Raw genomic sequence first — 21,381 nt, 5'->3', positions numbered from 1 at the left:
AAATATAAAAGATGTTTACACTGCAGATATTAAATCTTTGCATCCAATTTTATCCATTTAGCCCTCTTCCTTTTGTAGTTACCGTGATGACTTATATTCGAGCAGCCAGATAGATATATGTCCTTGACAAAAATTATAAATTTGACATAAATACCATATACTAAATTTCATCCTTCTAGCTCAAAGCGCTTTAACCGATCTTTATTACAGATAAAATGACAGATGGACTGCTGAAAATTCGTGTTTCGATTTCAGGGTGGTGTAAAGCATGGAGATGCGTCAAAAATCTTTATTTCGTATTTTTTGACGATTACAATACTTTCTCTATCTTCGTAGCTAGGTCACGGTGGCCTGGTGGTAAGGTCTTGGCTGCGGAACCGGAAGACTTCAGGTTCGTGACCCAATTCCACAGAAGAACCGTCGTGTAAGTTGGTCTGATGACGTTAAATCCGTCAGGGCTAAATGTCTAACCTCTGGTGTGAAATGTGGAAGTTTGGCGATGGTAGTGCCAACTTAGGTGCCGTCCTTGTCATCTGGCCGGGGTTCAGAATTACGAAATCCGTCTCAAAATAACCCTAGTGTTGCTTTAAAAATTAAGGACGTTAATATACCCAAACTAAATCAAACTATCCCTCGTATACGAGAAAGTAAAAATCAAACTTTTTAAGCTTGTACATAAGACAGATTTTCTACAAATATTTAATCCCACACAAAATTTATGCAAAACCTTTTATTTGACAGAAACAAATTAAGCATCGTTTGTACATCCAGCTATATATCCACTCCCCTTAGTTCGTACATTCAGCTGTATAGCCTCTTGATCTTGTCTTTATCTATCTGTGTCTGTTCCTCCCGCTGTCCGATCCTGCTGAGGTCGATGCCTTTCTGGAGGACCTCGAAGGAGGGCAGGTGTGTGTGGGGCGCTGGAATCGGATAGTGCATGACGGAATAGTAGTCGTAAGGCCCCAGGATCTGGACATCTTGGTAACTCGATTTCTCGTACTGGGATTGCCATTCTGGGGCATTAGAAGAAATATATTAATTTAAACTCTTACACAACAGTTTTCTAACTATAACCAAAAATCTTTAAAAGCTAAAATACACAGAAGGCAATATCTTAAGATTTATTAAAATAAATATTTACAATTGAAATAATAATTTATCTTATCTTACTACGTAATGCTAAAGTCGCGCTCCGACGATCTGTGCCCGCCTTGATTCTGGAACACTTTGCCCTTTTTCCCCTCTCTTGTGGATTTCCGGGGTTCTTTGATATCTGTTCTTTTTACCGATAATTTGCGCGAAGTTCCGGACCAACGTCCACAGGTGAAGGTGGTCCAACAATGGGTCAGTTGGTAGATTTATGACTAAATCCATAAGGCCATGGGTCGTCGGAACGCGACTTAAGAGAAACCATCACGGAATCAATGTGGTAATGAGATCAGAGACGTAAGGCCTGATCCACCTGTCCACCTGTCAATTGGAAGCCCCCTCAAATCCACATCTGTTTCTAAAGCTGCAAGTTGCGTGGGGAGGTTGAAATGGGACACGAGTAAGTTGCACGCCCCTCAGATCCACACCTTTTTCAAAACTTTGAGTTACAAATAGAAGTTAAATGATTTTGTTATCTATAAATGGCAGATAATGCACATAACGTGTCTCAAAAGATCCAAGATATTTGGTACCCATTATTCTTTTTTTAGTAATTATATTTTGGACTTATGTACACATAGAGATAAAAAAGTTACAACTGTCTTTGATAAATTTCAAAATAATAATAATAAATAATTGTTCAAACTTACATTTTTGAAAATAAAATCCTATATTTATTATATATGAGAAAATATTTAATATTATAATTTCATAGTATACTAAAAACAAAAGTAAAGATATATCAAGATTAAACACGATTATTATTATATACCCTTTTGATTTTTTGAGAGGGTGTGCAATTTATCGCTTTCAAATTAGCAGTTAGGCGTACAATTTACCACTTTTAATTTTACTATTAGCTGTGCAATATGCTTTTTAATTACAACATTAACTGTGCAACTGACTCATACCAAATGACAGGCTACAAGCGATCTCTCTCGTAAAAGGATGATGGGTGTAAAAGGTACACCCATCATCAAAACGGAGGTCATTGGTACCACCTATTATTATAACCCAGGAGTAGGGTTTATACAAAAACAGACTTTTTGAAAAACCGGTTTTCAAATTCCATATTTCCAAAAAAGCCGGTTTTAGCCGGTTTTCGAATTTTTGTCAAAAAAAATAGAAGAGGGAAAAATATTTTCTCTAAATTATATAAAATAACAAAAAACGAAATCAATATCAAATTCAATAAAATTAAGGATTACATATACATATTATTTACACAAAATAACGAAAACTTAAACAAAAATTTTGAATAATAATTATATTGTTTTCACTAATTTTAACTTCTCCTAAGAAAATAGGATTTTAAAAAACATAAAATATCGACTGTGGGTGGCTAAGTTTTAAAGCTAAGTCTAATTTTGGACACAATATTGCTTGAAATTGAAAATACTCGTTCTGAGAATTGAAATACACTACTGAGCTTGGTTTTATAGTTTTCATGGCATCAAATAACAAATTTAAGATTTTTGTTCTTTTATTCGTTGCCTGAAATAATGAAAATTCAGCTTTCAGTGTCTTTGGATTTGCATGTTTTTCTTCGGGGTCTTCAAGAAACTTATGAATTGATTTTTCCATGGCTTCTTTTAAAAAAGCATTACTCTGACGAGTAGTTTATTCAATTTGCTCTTCACCAGAATCGGCTTCCACATAAGAATTTGGAAATAATCTAGACAATATCTTTCCAGATAACTTAATAATTTCGGTTTTTGAAGCTAAAGAAAGTACACTAGATTTCTTCGCTGAACTGGAAGTGTACGAATGCAGCAAAAGAGTCGCTAATTCTACTTTCTTGAATTCGTTCTTCTAAAGCATATAATAATTTCAAACTTATTTCAGCGTTCGAATTTTTTAGTTCATTTAACAGGAATTCAAATATACCTACACTTATTAATAAATTCGCATCTCGTCGCCTTAAGCCCCCAGCTGCTAGACAAATCGGTCCCAACCGATAATTTTTTTTTTTTTTTTTTTTTTTTGAAGATTTGGAATATCCAGGCGATCCGAAGATTATATGCTTTTTTTTGAAGATTTGGAATATCCAGAATATCCAGTTTTCTTACTTTAAAAACCGGTTTTCAAATGTGACAAATTTACTTAAAAATACCGGTTTTTTAAAACCGTCAAACCCTACCCTGGAGAAGCAAGAATCATTTTCGAGTATGCAACTCATATAAAGGACAAATTGTAAAAAGCCCCTGTAAAAAGGGGTTGTGCAAGCGAATGTGTGTGTGTCATCTTCATATGAGCTAGAAGTCAGATTTCTGCCCTTGGGTGCTCAGGGGTCTTTACCCTCAGAAGCTACTGCACCCCCTTTCCGTGATAACGCGGACACGGTATCATCGTTATCATGTAAAAGCGTGGGTTTATTAGGCCAGAAATACAAAAACTATTCATTCTCACAATAAAATATGATGTAGCAAAAAGACGACCGCTACAGGAGGTTCTTTGTCAGTGAATCAAGGAAAAGAAACTGATATATCAGAAAAAAAAACTTTATATAAGTTTAATTGGATACAAATCCTCAACAGTTCAACATCATAATTGCAAAAATAAGAGCCTTGAAGGTCATATGACAAATAGAGTTGGTTTTTAGGACGCAATGTCAACAACAGATCTTTGGTCTATTTAAAGTACTTATTAATTTGTTGTAGAAAGTTGACCCCCCCCCCTCCACAGACAGCTCGATTGGAATATTTTTAGAGTCATTTTCCATTTCCTTTCAGGTGTACAAGCAATTAACGGATTGCGAATGTGTGGCCACTGCTCCAAGCCAATGAAAAATTTAAAACCAATATTAAGAAATGAAAAATGTTCATTGTAAAAACACTCACCTTTAGGAATATTTTGAGGTAATATCTTTATGTACTTGTCCCTGTCCGGTCGGTCGTGCTCATGAATGATGCCTACGGTATGGGCCATCTCGTGCAGGATGGTACCTTCAGTCAGGCAACCGTTTGCTCTCAGAGAGATGGGTTGTTGACCACCCACTTTTCCCAGGTTAGAATAACACCTGAGGAAAGAGTAAACATGCTATTGATAATGTAAAGATAATCGGAATATATTATATCTGAAATGGTAAAGAAAAAAAGTCATTTTTACTGTAGAAAGTAGGTTAACAAAAGCAGAGGCCTGCCACTACTAAGGGCTTAAAATTAGTCTTAGAAATCTTTATAAAAAGTACAAGATAGTAAAAAATGAAAAAAAGAGACTGTGGAAAAATACAGTAAAAAAAAAAGGAAGAATCAGCCTATGGAAAATACGGGAAAAGAAGTGCAACTGAACATCTTACCATTTCTGAACCGCACTACATCGACAGAGGTATTTATAGCCAATCGGTGTATATCTTATCATCCAGTTGAACTACTCCTTTTCAGGCTCGATAGCCTCTTTGGAGAGAACATACAAATTCTTTGACTCAAAAAACACGAAAATCGTGACAGTTCTCGAAAAAATACAGGGAAAGGGAAAAAGAATTATTTTATGGGAAATTCAGGAACAGGAAAAAGAATTACCCTATGGAAATATAGGGGTTTCAGAAACTTGAAGCCTCTTTAAAAGCTGATAATACCCAAGAATGAAGCCATTTGGAAAGACATAAAGGAGAGGAAATCAGAATTTTTTTCATCACGAAACTGTAATTGTCTGCTTCAATATGGTCTATAGTGGTCACAGAGAGATGCGTTTTACAAGTTAAGACACTGCTTGCAGTAAAGTATTCTCCACCGAAAAAATTTCACTTTCTGCAGCATTAAGTACTCCATTTCTGATAGCATGACGGGAAAAAAAAGCGTCAAGAAGAATTTATGATGCTGTGAAAAAATGCGATTCCACGTTTGACAGCTTTAATTTTAAATGGAGGACGATACATTAGATATGTGTAAGACATTATTATAATGAGTGTCTTATCCTATGAATGGTTTTGATTAGATCAGTGCAGCACCATCTGTTGGCTCAATCGCGGTCGTGATGAAATAAAACTGATTTATTTTTCTAACTTTTTATTTCATTAGAGTTTATTCCAGGTTAAAGTATTTACTTAAATTAAAACTTATTTAGACAACTGATTCTGGTCGAATTCATTGTAACTCCCTTCCTCCCTAAAGAAATTTATACAAATGTAGGGTAAAAATTTATTAAAGACACTAAATGCGCTTGGTGCACTTATATTAAGGTCCCGTTTTAAAGCCACACAAGGGCTATTATGGGATGGACCTCGTAATTTTGAACCGCGGTCAGATGACGAGGATGACATCTCAGTTGTCACCCCCTCTCGAAACTTCCGCAGCTCACCAGTGAAAGGAGGTTTGGACCCGACGGATTTAACGTGCACTGGACACGCTTACACAATGGTTCTGCGATGGAATCGGATCTCAAAAATGGAACCCTCCAGTTCCGAAACTTAGACATTACCATCAGGCCACCGCGGCCCATCGAAATTTGCATGGAATAATTTGTATTACCAATCAACTTTACATTCGCTTTAATGCATTTTTTTACATTAATAAAGCTTTTTACATTCCATTTTTGTGCAATAAGTAATCATAAAGTAAAATTTCAACATAAAATTGATTTCATAAAAAATGAAATAACTTAGGAGGCCATGATAAAATTTTGCGTTTGTTATAAAAAATAGTATCGTTTTATACATAAAAAAATTGCGATACAATCTCATTTTGTTTCCAAAATTTTAACAATGTTCTCACCCTGTTCCATTAAAGAACATGACATAGTCTTTGTCGAACACGCGAGGGCGGAAACGGATGTACCAGAACATATCCCGATTCCATTTCACTATAGCTTTCAAAATGGCTGCTCTCTCAGCTGCGGCTGTAATTGAAAAAACAATACTTTTTGTACAGACTATAAAAAAATCCAGGGTAATTACAAAATATTCGTCAGATTATATCAAAAAATTAATTTCAATACTCCAGCTAACCTGGGGAAGAGAAAAATATACATAATTTATTTCCATTTCATTCAAAATGGCTGCTCTCACGGCAGCGGCTGTAATAAAAAAGATAATACTATTGTATAGATTGATAAATTCAGGATAATTTCAAAATAATCATCTGGTTGTATCAAAAAATTATTGCAATATTCCAGCTAATCTGTAGGGAAAAAAGGGCATATATATTTTGCTTCCATTTTATTCAAAATGGCTGCTCTCTCGGCTGCGGTTGCAATGAAAAAGATAATACCATTGTTTGAGCTAATAAATCCAGAGTAATTATAAATTATAAAATAACCATCTGGTTATATAATAAACGTAATTGCAATATTCCAGTTAATCTGTAGGGAAAAAAGGGCAAATGTATTTTGTTTCCATTTTATTCAAAATGGCTGCTCTCTCGGCTGCGGGTGCACTGAAAAAGATTGCATAGACTAATAAATCCAGAGCAATTACAAAATAGTCTTCAGGTTACATCTAAATATTAATTACAATATTCCAGCTAATCTGTAGGAAAAAAAAGAAGCAAATATATATATATTTCATTCAAAATTGCACTGAAAACGATTAAAAAATTGCATAGACTAATAAATCCAGAGCAATTACAAAATAGTCTTCAGGTTACATCTAAATATTAATTACAATATTCCAGCTAATCTGTAGGAAAAAAAAGAGCAAATATATATACATTTCATTCAAAATTGCACTGAAAAAGATTAAAAGATTGCATAGACTAATAAATCCAGAGCAATTACAAAATAGTCTTCAGGTTATATTTAAATATTAATTGCAATATTCCAGCTAATCTGTAGAAAAAAAAGAGCAAATATATATACATTTCATTCAAAATTGCACTGAAAAAGATTAAAAGATTGCATAGACTAATAAATCCAGAGCAATTACAAAATAGTCTTCAGGTTATATTTAAATATTAATTGCAATATTCCAGCTAATCTGTAGAAAAAAAAGAGCAAATGTATATATATATATATATTTCATTCAAAATGTCTGCTCTCTCGGCTGCGGTTGTAATGAAAAAGATAATACTATTGTTTAAACTAATAAATCCAGAGTAATTATAAAATAACCATCTGGTTATATCATAAACGTAATTGCAATATTCCAGGTAATTTGTAGAAAAAAAGAGCAAATATTTTATTTGCTCTTATGTTTATAGAGAGAGCAGCCATTTTATTCTAAATGGCTGCTCTCTCGGCTGCGGTTGCACTGAAAAAGATTAAAAGATTGCATAGACTAATAAATCCAGAGCAATTACAAAATAGTCTTCAGGTTATATTTAAATATTAATTGCAATATTCCAGCTAATCTGTAGAAAAAAAAGAGCATATATATATATATATATATATATATATATATATATATATATATTTCATTTCATTCAAAATGTATGCTCCCTCTGCTGCGACTGTAATGAAAAATATAATACTATTGCATAAGTTAATAAATCTAGGGCAATTAAAAATAATCAGGTAGTAGTCAGGTAAATGAATTGCAATATTCCAGACTGCTCTCGATAAACATAAAATAAAAAAGAGCAGATATTAAATTTTTTTATTTCCCTTCTGTTACTTTTCAGCATCATCCATCACATACAGCACAAATTCATTCCCATTTTAAGCAGTGAAAGGGAAGAGATCTATTTAATGTATAAAGAGAAGCTGGAAGATATGATGCTAATAATTCAGACTTTTTTAAGTAGTTCAGAAAGTGTTTAAATCTTATAATTGCGATTTCTTAATTTGGAATTATACTGAAGAACTATGTGTGAGCCACCACTCTCGGCCTCTTGGAATTTAAAAATCAATTAAACCATTAATTTCCTTAACTCTATTCCATACGTAAAAATGATTTTGAGAAAAAATTTGATTAAAGATTCCATAATGCTTATAAAAATTATTTACTAATTAAAAATAAAAAAAGTCAGCTAGTAGAAGGTGAACTCTTTAGCAGATTTGATTCAAAATTTGTTAAGAATTTACACTTTCGATACTAAAACTAAGAAACAAATTTAGTTGAATAAAAATATGTTTTTCTTACTCATGGAAATCTAAAATGTGTAGATTCATCAAAATTTCGAGTTCGAATTTTTGATGATTAAAATGCTTTCTCTTTTTATACGAGTGCTTATTTTTTGACAAACGGATTTAGGTAATAAAATCGGCTTAAAAGCTAAACAACAGAACGTTTTATATAAGTGATTACGATTTAAAGACCATTTTAATACATAAATATTTGAGCTATTACATTTCATTTTTAACATTTAAATAAATTTTTATTCATTTGCAATTCAGTTTTTGATATTTAAATCAAAACATATTATTTTACAATTTTCTTTCCTTTATATTATAATTTAATTTAAATCTATGCTTCCTATGAACAAATTGTAACATGATTATTTTGTAAATGACACTATAATGTTAGAAAAATTTATGTGTCTATTAATCTATTTGATATGCTCCTTTATTTCAGCTAACTTATCTACATTTTCATAATATACGAACTGTTTAGAATAATCTCACAGCCAAAATTTACAAATAATAAGCTCAGGCAAACAAAAATTTATTCAAAATTTAGAAAAATTCAACTGTAACAGTCAAAAAAAATTTTTCTATTAAAGTGACCATTAAATATTAGTCAATCAAATGAATTTTTTAAAAAATTGTTTTATCATGTGAGATAAAACAATGGAGTTTTTGAATGGAGTTGGAGTTTTTGAAGCCTTAAAATGCACGGGCAGAGAATAAAAGGGCAAGTTCGTAAGAAGTTATTGCCCAAAGAAGACAAAAAAGAAAATGGGAATCAACGCAAAACAGCGAGGTGAGGTACCAAAATTTATATATAATAGCAATAATGTAATTGTTTTAAATTTTCAATTTTTCTAGATGGCAAAAAAAGTTTTGGAACTCAAACTATTTTGAAATGAAAAAAAAAAAAAAAATCATCGCTTTTCTAAAAGTTTTCGGTTGTATAATAAAACAGTCGCGCAATCATTCCAAACAATTTAAACCTGAATTTTTACAAAAAAAAATTGCGCTGGTGGGAAAAAATTTTGGATTTGTGGAACGATTTTGAGATGGGGTAAGAAAAACCACCGTTTATAAATATCGACGCATGCGTAATCTGATAGTTACGTGATTGTTTCAAAACCGATTTAAACTGGTTTTTCTTGAAAAGAAATTCTGGTCAAGAGAAAAAAAATTCAGAACTCGATTGATTTTAAGATGATCAAAAACTATCGTTTTTCTAAATGTTGGTAATTGCGAAATATGAGTCATATGAGAACATGATGTTTTTCTGTCGGATTGATAGCCACGTAACTTAAAAAAATAATGTTCTCAAACAATAACTTGAAATGTGCGATAGCAAATTTAATTTTTTTAATTAATTTAAATTCTAATTAAAAATTTTAAAAAATTGTTTCGAGATGCACATTTCTACTCTTCAAAGTATATTTTAAATCATGTTTGCCTTAAATAAAAAATGAATTATTTTATATCTATTATTTTTACCAAATTCAGCTTCTAACACCACTTTTGTTTTTGGCTAAGAACTTTCTTTCTTCATAAGAGATAATCTCCATTATCTAAGTAGCATATATATATGAAATGGCCTCGTGTTTGGCTCAGTTCTTTTTATGAAATTAAATTTTAAACCTCTATATTTTAATTATAATCACATTATACATTCGTTCTTGCCATTCTGCACTTAATATTCGGGATTAAATATTAAACGTCGATATTTTGTGACTTAATTATGAATGATTTCCCAATACTTACTGTAGCCTTTTCTGTCAATGACGTAAGGCACAACTTTTTTCCATTTTGAATTGTCACTACTTGCCCAGATCACCCCTTGCCTCGCCTGTAAAAAATTCAGTAGATCTGAGTGATCTGAAACTATATGTTGTTTTATAACGTCTTAATACTTAACAATAATACAATAACTTTATTAATTTCGTAAGTGATAAGACAAAATTCTTAATAATTGAATTTGACATTGCATTGTTTTAAATTACTAGTATGTAGATGAACTCATAATACCGTGCATAAAACTGCAGACAGGAAATTGCAGCATTATCAGTAACATGGATAATGCTTTATGCGGCCAAACTTATAATTCGTTGTTAGGTTACTTAAAAAAATTTGCAAAAAGTTTTCTAAAATATTATTTTTAAAAGTTGGTCTTTTCATAAACTAGTTTATTTTTTCAATTAAATTTGTTTTAGACTATATACTAAGAATTTCATAATTTTAAAAATTAAACTAATATTTTCAAACTATGATTGATAAAATATCCCTGATCCATGATCGCTAATACTCAAGAAATATTTGAAAGAATTTTTGTCAGGATGAAATATTATAAAGAAAGTATTACTCGATATGTTGAATTTGAGAAATATTTAAATTGCTGAAAAAGAAATATTTATTTTGGATTGTTACTTGTTCTCGTTGCCAGGGTCTCAATAAGATGTCGCCACCTTCAAGACCTAAAAATAGAGAGGGAAAAAGACGTTTAGTTTATTAAACAGCGTAAATCTTATTATTATAAAATTTAAAAAAAGGTCTGGCAATCCCAACATTTCTACTTTAAAACATTCGACTAAAAAATATAAATGCACGTAATCTTTAGAAAAACTACAGCTATTTAAGAATGCTGCGACAAATTCACAAGTAGAAAATCAGAAATGGTAATCATAGCTGATTAATCCAACGCACACATGGGAAAACTCTGAACAATCGGACGCCGGCGGGAACTAATGTTAACCCCTTCCAGTGAGAATTAATAATAAAAAAATTGCGCGCGAAATAACCATTTAACTTTTATTTAAAAACGTTTCATTTTATAATTCTTACATAGTGTAAATTAAAACTATATTATTGATATGGATATAATTGCAATTCGTAAGTTCATATTCAACATTTCGTCAAAAACCTCTAATGAATTCGGATTAGCCCCTAGTTTTCCTAACGTCAGTGTTTACATTAAGCACTCCCGTAAATTTCTTTATTTCAGGCATATTACCTATTTCCTTCCATTCTTCTGATGAAGTGTCTACGATTTCAGAGTATTCACTAGAATTACTTATTAGTCGCCTAGTACGTTTCCGTCTTATTGGTAATATTCACTATCAGTCCTTCTTCAGAATTCCTCCAATTACCTTGATATTCATAGTCTGCACAATTCATTACGGTGTTTATTTCACAACATTTCCCTTAGTAAAAATATATAGTGGCCTGACCGATGTTTCCACTAAATGTTTGTAAGAATGTAATCCCACTGACTAACAACAATTTGGCCTTGACTTGTACCAAGAAATTCTAACAATAAACGGGTTAGTGTATCAGTGTAATTCAGTGTGCTTCTCATCCCCGTATCAAAGATGTCCGTCAAGGTGATCAAATCAGAGGTGGCAGTCATCGGCAGAAGTTTATTTACATAGATCAGTTGAAATTGTTTTGAAAAAAAATTATTAACACATCCAAGCACTAAGTAGTTAATAAAAAAAAACAGAGGCAATCCGATGAACTTACAAAGCAAAGAATGCCTTGAAAGCTATTGCTGTTAGCATAAAGTATTGCTGAATGTTAGTCTTGCATTTAGAAAACGATTTTTTATTTGTCTTGTAAGCTATACCGATGTAAAACAGAATCCTTTTTTCTTTTTCTTTTTTTTTAATTTTAAACAATCAATTGAATATTTGATGGATCAATGAAAACGATATGAGTTTCATGCACAATAATGAAAATATATTTAAAAGTTAAATAAATCAAGAATGAAAAAACACAGCATATTACATAATTTAAAAGATAATTATTTGAATTTTAAAAAGGTATAAAATATAACACCTGTATTAGAAACTGAAGTAGAAAGTTTTGGGATGACCCACTGGTTTATAATTATGACAATATTGTTGACATACATCTTTGTTAGGAGACAAGAATTGTTTGATTATGCAGGTGACTAGAAAGTGTAATGTTCTTGAGAAAAATCATCCGCTCAGACGATATTACAACAAATATTTCATTGGAACATCACAAACAATTGAATTCTTTGTGAAGAGTATTGATAACCTATAGTAAGGACAATTGAAAGCAACAATCAAAAGAACGTCTTAAGTTATCAAAGTTTTCGAATTCCAGCGAACATGTAATGCTTCAGTTCCTCAAATTATTTCTTTTTACATCTTGTGGGGGGGGCGGGAACTCACTAGTTCCAAAACAATAAGAACTAGAAGCCTTAATTAAGAATAAATGAAAAAATAGATTTAGAATATTTCTTTACGGGAACATTTAATAAAATGGTTATAATCGGAATGGAATAATCGAGGCCTGTAATTATTTTTAAAATTCTATTCTTAATATTGCAAATCAAAGTTGTATAAATAATAAAAGAAACCGAGATTGTGCCAGTTTGTTCACTTTCATTTGTCATACTTATGATGACTAGTAGACAGTAATGACGGCATAAACATAATAAATATACATCCTAAATACTTAGGATCCTAAAACAGTAGAAAACTAAATTGTATCGGCTAATTCGAGAGTTACAGTCGCTTGCTGCGATCTTTGTCGTAGTGGGGACTTCAGACCATAGTAATCTCTAAAAAGGGAAAATGCAGCCAACGTCTTCCCTATCGGAGGGGGAATTTAGTCAGCCTGAATAAAAACATGGCCGATTGTGTTTGGAATCGATAAATAACCGATAATAATAATTTATATTTATTAATTATTATTTAATTTAATATTAATTTATAATATTTATTTAAATATTGCCCTGGAATAAAATTAATATTGCTTTTAATTTATAAAGTGGTATATTGCCCTGGAATTATTATCTATATGTTTTGACGGTTTCTTTTTTAAAATTCTGAATCCGTGTCGTCCAGTATTAAGAAAATGTACGTGATGGAATAAATAATTAAAAGACAAAAGGACTGATTATTTGGAATGTACAACAACAGAAAAGTGTTTCTGATGCAATCTTCTTTCAACATTTAATCTGTTTGTTTTTTTTTAATTTCATTTTTTTTATTTATTTGCTAATAGTGGGCCATCAAATAATTTTCACTTTGTAGAATTATTTAGGTTTCCAAATTATCATACATGAATTCTATATTGTCAAGTGCATTTTAATTCAATTATTTGTACAGCCGTCTCAAAGCTAAAATACCACTTACCTTCATTAAACATGGGATCATCAGAACGTTTTCCTGTAATAAATTATAAACAATAAATTCTTTAATTTGAAACACTTGGTAACAAATTATAATAGAAAAATGTTAGGGAATATATTTTTAAATGTATTTTACTTTTCTAATTTGAATGTGAGATCTTTATTGATTTGAAGAATCAAACTTCTTTTGAAAAATCCTTTTTGATTCTTTGATACAATTATTTACTAATATCATAAGTAAGCTTATATAATAAAAATGCATAATAAGTAATATTTGCATATAGAAGATTATTTTAATATTATTAGATCTGAAATTAATATTTTAATTATTTAATCATTCATCAGTTATGACCACAGAACAGTAAAATATTGTATTTTATTGAACTGTCTAACTAATCTCAATCGAAAAATTTTTGAATTATTATTTGCTTTGTTTTTTTTAATTTAAAATTAAAAACTTTTCAAGTGAATGTGTTAAAAGGATTGAGACGAATCAATATATTATCCTCTTTTGATTATCTAACAAAAACAAGTATTTACGAAAGAGTGTTAATTTTCCAGAATTATTATAAATTAAAATCGAAAAAAAACAAAAACAATGTTTTTAGCTGAAATAAAATAAATAAAAAAATTTAAGCTTTTACCAGTTTTCGTCTTTGGTACTAGAAAATTCAAAAACCTGAGAGGTAATTTGGTGTGACAATCACGTAATGTCGAGAATGTTTATGCAACCATGGTAGTAAAGGGGTAAAAAATTTAGAACATCTATACAACTATAAAAATAAAGGATTTTTTTTATATCCCTCACATGATATTCTAATGCTTTGTTAAATTCAAAATACCAGATGATAACTTGAGCGATATATCCAGATAATAACTAATTGATATGATTCATATCTTACAAAAGCTGAGACTGAGCTGAGTTATTGCAGCAGAGCTTTACTTAACGAACAGAATTCGTTCCCGAATCTTGCTCATAATGCAAAACAGTTTTTCTATAGAATTTCACATAAAATAAAAAATCACGTTTCATTGCGAGAAAAATTATAAGAATGTAGTTTATTAATTATAATACATGCCTTTTTTTCACAAGAAAATTGTCTAAAGGCATTTGCCTCTGGCAACGTTTCAAAACTTGACGGGATGAGACATCTATCAATAAATTTGTCTCGCATATAGCTAGCTACTCCTTATCAGGATGATGCTTCACAACTTGTGATGCAATAATTTCCATGCTTTCAACATCTCCCTTATCATTGGAAGGTTGTTGATCTGTTGCGTCTATGATTTCTTCTTGTCCTCACTAAATCTCCTTCATAGCTTTTTGCTGCGACACAAAATATAGCTCCATATGTTCTTCGGTAGTTCTGGCATGTTTTTTCTTCACTATCCACCTCTAATCCATAATATGGCCAGAAACAAAATCTCTTCGATTAAAGTCCCACAAGAATTTGCTTAAACTTTACGAAGGCGAATTCGACAATGTAATCTAGACAAAACTTCCATGTAGATTTAAGAGTTCTCTTCAAACAATAAAAAATTATACAAATCCAGCATGCGAGGTCATGGTGTTTTCTCAAAAATTCTTTCAGCAAAATATCGCTCACAGAGAGAGTCATTTTTTTTAACATTTTGTTTTACTTGTTATGCCAGATGTTCGTTAAACGAGGCTTAACTGTATATTCAAACATTAATTTCCACATATCTACGATGTATCGGTAGAGTTTCTTTATCTTGAATACTGTAACATTAAAGCACTGGAAGTAACAAGATTAGGATCTATTAATTTTTATAAAAACTTAACACTAAGAAGTATCTTACCTTCTGCAGGTTTCACCAAGTTAACATCATCAATTTGAAGCACTATGTGGAAAAAAGAATGGTTAGATAACTGAATTAATTATAATACAAGGGGTATTCAAATGCAAAGGTGCGAAACGACACTGTGAGTATAAATGAAGATTTTATTTCAAAGTATACACCACAGGCCTCAGCACAACGATCACATTGATTAGCGAGCCGAAGGATTCCTTGTTTCCAGAATTCCTGTGGCTTAGACGAGACCCAGTTCTTCACAGCGTCCTTGAATTCTCCGTCCCAGTTGAAACGCTTCCCTTTCAGGTGTTTTTTCAGGGGACTAAACACATGAAAATCGCATTGCGTTATGTCCGGACTGTAGGGCGGATAGTCGAGTTGCTCCCACTTGAACTTGGCCAATTCCGCGTGTGTGACCCTGGAGACATGTGGACGCGCGTTATCATGGAGCAGAACCACACCCTCCATGAGTAGCCCCGGTCTTTTGTTCTTGATGGACCTGCATAGTCTTCGGAGAGTCTCACAGTACACATCGGAGTTAATGGTTCTGAAAAAACATCTGAAAGGGAAGCTTTTCAACCTTGGCGGTTAACTTAAGGACGCTGTGAAGACTGAGTCACGTCACGGCCACAGGAGTTCAAGGAACAAGGAATCCTTCGGCTCATTAATCAATGGGATCGTTGTGCTCAGGCCTATGATGCATGCTTTGAATAAAGCCTTCATTTTCCATGTTACTTCATTAAAGCCTACAGTTTCGTTTCGTACCTTTTCATTTTAGCACCCCTTGTAATTACTATACCATCAACAAATTTTTTGATATTAATCAGTGATTATATTTCTTCGGCAATTAAATTTATCATTACATGATTGCTAAGTTTATTTGATAATCCCAATGGAACGTTTGTTCGATTCAATTCGAATAAAATGCAGATGACGATGCACTAAAATTTATCAACTTAAAAAATTTCAATTATTTTAATATTTAAAATTTCTGAATATATCGATTCAAATTAATGCTCAAGTGGCACAATTCTCTTTTCAAATTGTATCAATTTGTTGAATATTTCATTTATTTATTAATTATTTTATATCTTTGGTCTCTCTCGTGTTACTACTTTTACCTGAATACATCATTGTGCGTTGTTACTGTATTTGTTTTAGTCTATAACTATTATTTGTTTTTTCAAGCAGTTGGAATTTTGTAAAGATTTCCCATGTGTTTGCAAACCAACTCGCAATACAAATTCCGTTTATGTTAATGTTAAAAATTCAGTTAACCCCGTGATCTTCTTGGCCAGAGCCAGCTGTCAATCATGTAAATACCCCTTGGTCTCACTGTTCAAGGTAGATTATTGTATTATTATACAAGAAGCCAATTTGAATATCATAGACTATGTTGTGTGTGATATCTGCTCTCTGCTGAATATTATGATATGTGTAGCCAGCTGCACATGTCTAGGCCAGCTACACCTTGTAATATTTTCTTGGATGCGATGTACATATTAATATTGAATTGTCCACGAAGGCTTAATCATGTGCCTTTTGTTTATCAAGAAATTTTCATTCTAAATTTGTAAACGTTTTTGTTACCAATAAAACACAAAAAGACAAATCTGTGTCTTCAAGCTATTTAAAAACCAGGCACCAATCTTCACAAGTAAATAAATTGTTGCGAATCACGAAACAAATAATTTATCAGTAAAGACTTACAATATAATATTTAAATTAAATATGGTTTCACTTTCGGAAATTTCGCCGCCTAAAAGACAATCAAATAAAATCTTAATAATAACAAACCATGGATAAATCCATTGTTGATATCTTGAAGAAGATATTAACAATGATGTGCTTGGAAATTTTAATCTCTGTAGTTAACGGCTAAATACAACATTACAGATTATATTTGTTTTAAACTTATTTGAATTCTATTTGTATGAAGTTTATTTGAATTCTATTTGTATGAAATTTATTTGAATTCTATTTGTATGAAATTTATTTGAATTCTATTTGTTTGAAGTTTATTTGAATTCTATTAGTTTGAAGTTTATTTGAATTCTATTTGCATGAAGTAAAGAAGGGGAGAATCGAATCTTTGGTCCAAAACATTGAAATGTGAGAGTAATTTTGGTCCGATTCGTCTTTCTCATCATCGACTGGCTTGAATTCATTAGTCTCTGTATTAAATCTCTGTATCTCGACTGTATCAGTCTCTGTATGTAATCTCGTTGAAAAACATTATTTATTTTATCATTTGTGAATGCATTATAATATTTAGCTGTCGTTTTTAAATAAAATTTAAAAATTCATAAAATTATGGCAAACTAATGTAAAATGCGCGATACGATCCATTAAATTAGATGCAGATGTACGTAAGCAAATTTAAAAATTAAATATTTTTGGAATACATATTTAATTGGGTTTTTTTCAATTCGATATTATATAGTGAAAGTCAATTCCACCATTAAACAAGATGCATAATATTTCACGCTGTTTGCAGCTAATATGATAGTCTAAAATAATTATCATGATAAAAGAATCTTTAAATCAAATTATTTTAAAATTGTAAGATGATTTCTGCTGCTTGTTATTAACGCGCTAATTTTCTTCAGTTACCACAAAAAGTGTTGATTTGAATGAAATTTCTCTCTGAGTGTCAATAGAAAAAAAGGATTATAGAAATTTCTTATTTTCAAAGATTTATTTTATATATTCAGTAGTGTTAGAATTAACTTTACAAATAAATTAGAACAAAAAAACTCACATCTAGCGAATTCTTCATATTGGCCTGTTGTCAACAGATTTTCCAAATATTCAGGTTCTACGTCTGAAAAAGTAACGAAACAACAATAAACATTAAAAATACTTAAGTTACTATAAATGTTAACATGTTTTTTCAATGAAGAATTAAATTATATTAGGAATTCAAAATTGAGACTGAAAAAAATATCTAACATGATTAAATATACAAATCAATATAAATAAATAAAAAAATCTTAAAAGAAAAAAAAATGAAAAATTTTATACTCACATGTTAGATTTAAAAATTCAACTGAGGAATAAACAACTTCAAAAATTATGCAAAATAGAAGAAATGATATAAGCATAGCAGTCCCCATGATCTAAAAATAAAACCATCTAAATTCAATCAAAATAAACATTCAAACTTTTATTTAATTTATAAACATTATTAAGCAATTTTATTTAAATTGACTCGTTTCGTTTTTGTAAAGATGGAATTTTACAATTGATTTTTTTATCCGCATCCAGGTATGCACGTTCATTTATATTGAGTTAATATTCTACTTCAAAGTGTTATTCTTTAATTATCAATTGATTGATAATTCTCCTTAAATTTTAATTCCATGCCAGTAAGTTAAGTTGCTTGTGAATCTCCCAAAATTGATTTCAAGAGTTCAGATTTTGTTTATAATGCCACTTACCATGGACAAGCTCGCTGACAAAGTCAGAGATTTTAAGTCAAGGGAGCGTCTCTTGTTTTAGTAGCGCCAACTAGGGCCAAGAGTACGTCTTAGCTACTCATGCATCACATTTGCTTGCGCAACCCCTTTTTACAGGGGAGCACATTCATACATACATAGAACAGATAAAGAACAACCATGCCCGAACCGGGACTCGGAATATCGAAGCCAGGACGCCCAGGTCACGGAGAAGACGCGCTACCCCTGTGCCAGGACGCCGGTTCAAGAGTTTATAATAGCTAAGGGAGAATAATAAAGTAAAAACAATGTGAAAAAGTAATTAAAATAAAAGGCTGGCTGCACTTCTTAGTGCATTAATAGAAACACCAAAAAGTGCAGTTTTTAAGAAGGAAAGTTTTGTAATTATCGAAATGATATAATTTTGTGACACATTTTAGTACTTTTTAATATGCTAATTGTGCTATGCCGTATAATATGCCATTTAATATGCTAATGCCATAAGTGTTTTTATACTTTTGAGCTCGATCATCAAAAGAATTCGAATTCTAGACTTTTCTGGAATTTTGTTTAGGTGTTTGTAAATTTTAAGTAGAAGGAAGTAGATGAATAAAATTTAGTCTGCTGTCTTAATATACTACTGCAGAGCTCTATTAACTAGAAATTAAAACGACGTTGAAATGAATTATTCAACTAAAGCAATCAAACTTAAGCATCATATTTATATTTAGATCATATTTAAATTTGTAGATGTGAAATGCCAAAACTGCTATTCTTTATTATTTAAAAATTCATGTTTGTATTTTAAAAACTTAATAAAATGTTGAAATTCTAAAATATTACAGTAATTTGAAACGAAATGGTACCAAAACACAAATCTACAATTGAAAAAAAGTCAAGTATGATGTATTTCCTAGAAATACCCAACCTAACCTAACACCTAAAATTTGAAAAGATATCCTAACAAGACTCATTTTATATATTAATATAGGTTCAATATAATTTGAGATGCCAAACTAAATTCTTTAGAGATTAAACTAACTCCAAATGTCTGCTTGACTGGAATTTGAAGAAATATTTTGATATGAATTATCTTCGAATTTTATACTCGCAACGGAATTTTTACACAAATATTCATCATATAAGTACTTGAAAATGTAGTATATATTTGTTTGTTTTTATTGCCATTATAATTATTTAAAATGAAACTGTATTAATTTCTACTTATACAGGATTATAATGAATGAATTGATTTTAAAAAGTTAAATTTTCAAAATTATCCCACATAATATAAATAATAATACATGAAAATAAAGAAAAACTATCCAGATTTTGTTTTGTAATGTCGCTTAAAAGGTAGTAATTATATGGACATGTTGGAAATAAAGATATTTCTACAACTACATGATGATAGTACGAATTTTGTATTTCAATAAGAAGGGACCCTATTGGTGTTTGAATACTCGTAGCCAAGTTAAATGAGAAGCTATCACTTCGCTGGATTAGATTTGCATGTAATATTGATTTATTCCACGTCTCTGGAATCTTATCTAATTTCTTATTATGGGGTTAAGCTGAAGATCTTATTTATGAGTCCTCACCGCCGAAAATAGAAAATTGAAAGAACACATCGATGCCGCATTAAATATAAAATTTCACAAGATAAAATTTCAAAATGCTCGGAATGAACTTTGATTACAGATACATTGTTTTCTTATGTTATGAAAGATTCATATATCGGACATTCATAACTGAAAAAAACATTGAATTTCTTTTCTTTAATTTCATATATCACTGATAACATTAGGTGTAAGAATTTTGAAAATATAAATGCTTAATATCCGTTCACTTGTATATGTTGACCTTGTAGAACTAGATACAATAATTCACAGTTTATACTTCATACATTTTTCATTTATGCATCGTTTCATAATAAGCTAGATTTCCTTATAGCAATCATAATGATAAAGTAATTCGTTTTATACGACTCATAGGGCTCACGACTTTGATATGCTTTGCTTTCCCTCTTTTTTTTAAAACTGCAAATTTTCTGCCTTCATCTTTTATTTTTCCAATACTTTAAGAGAGAAACTTTGATTATTTCAAAGTTATTCACAATTTCGGAATTAATCGAAGAAGAATTGTCTAGTGTAATTTAAGCGACATTATAAAGGAGAATATAAAAAAGTTATTCAATCTTTCTGTCTGGTGTAATTTCAGCTACTTTTATAAAGAAGAATATAAAAAAGTTATTTAATCTTTCTGTCTGGTGTAATTTCAGCCACTTTTATAAAGGAGAATGTAAAGAAGTTATTCAATCTTTCTGTCTGTGTTAATTCAAGTGACGTTATAAAGGAGAATGTAAAAAAGTTTTTCTATCTTTCTTTAAAGAAACAAAATATTCCACAGAAAAAATTTCACACTTTGCCAAAAATACTAGCGAAAAATCAAAAGAAGGACTTCCGATTCATAATGTCGTATTTAATTCTCATAAATAAATATATTTTTGATGAAATGTTTTTTTTTTCCTTTAAACACTTACCTGCATGCACATAAATTATAAGATTAAAGAAAAAAAAAAGAATAATGGAATTAGATTCAATAAACAACAATAATTAATGCTATAAAGTAATCAATAGTATTAATTTATCTCCTTGTTGAGGAAAATTGAACAAATAATTTCTAAAGATGTTAATATACTCACAGACTGAAGTTTACTTTCTACATCGATTGACTAATTTCGGCTTATTTTATATAAAACATTTTGTACGTCATAACAGTGTAATTATCATTAGCAAGATCTGCTTCACAGGTGTGAGGATATAG

General features: G+C 30.7%; 1 protein-coding gene across 1 annotated transcript; it reads right to left on the bottom strand.

The window, feature by feature from the left end:
* Window positions 1–742: 742 nt before the first annotated feature.
* Window positions 743–21,274, bottom strand: LOC129988904 (astacin-like). The gene is made up of 10 exons (XM_056097191.1): window positions 21,260–21,274; window positions 18,147–18,237; window positions 17,880–17,942; window positions 15,125–15,166; window positions 13,308–13,340; window positions 10,570–10,616; window positions 9,907–9,991; window positions 5,865–5,988; window positions 3,993–4,171; window positions 743–1,016 (listed from the first exon to the last, which is right to left on the bottom strand). The coding sequence occupies exons 2-10, from the start codon at window positions 18,232–18,234 to the stop codon at window positions 802–804; spliced, it is 876 nt and encodes a 291-aa protein (XP_055953166.1). The 5' UTR covers window positions 18,235–18,237; window positions 21,260–21,274; the 3' UTR covers window positions 743–801.
* Window positions 21,275–21,381: the final 107 nt, after the last annotated feature.

The sequence above is a fragment of the Argiope bruennichi genome, chromosome 10, assembly GCF_947563725.1.
Source record: "Argiope bruennichi chromosome 10, qqArgBrue1.1, whole genome shotgun sequence".
NCBI classification, from domain to species: Eukaryota; Metazoa; Arthropoda; class Arachnida; order Araneae; family Araneidae; genus Argiope; species Argiope bruennichi.
Note: the sequence above shows the minus strand (reverse complement) of the source record. Positions and strands in the feature narration are given on the sequence as shown.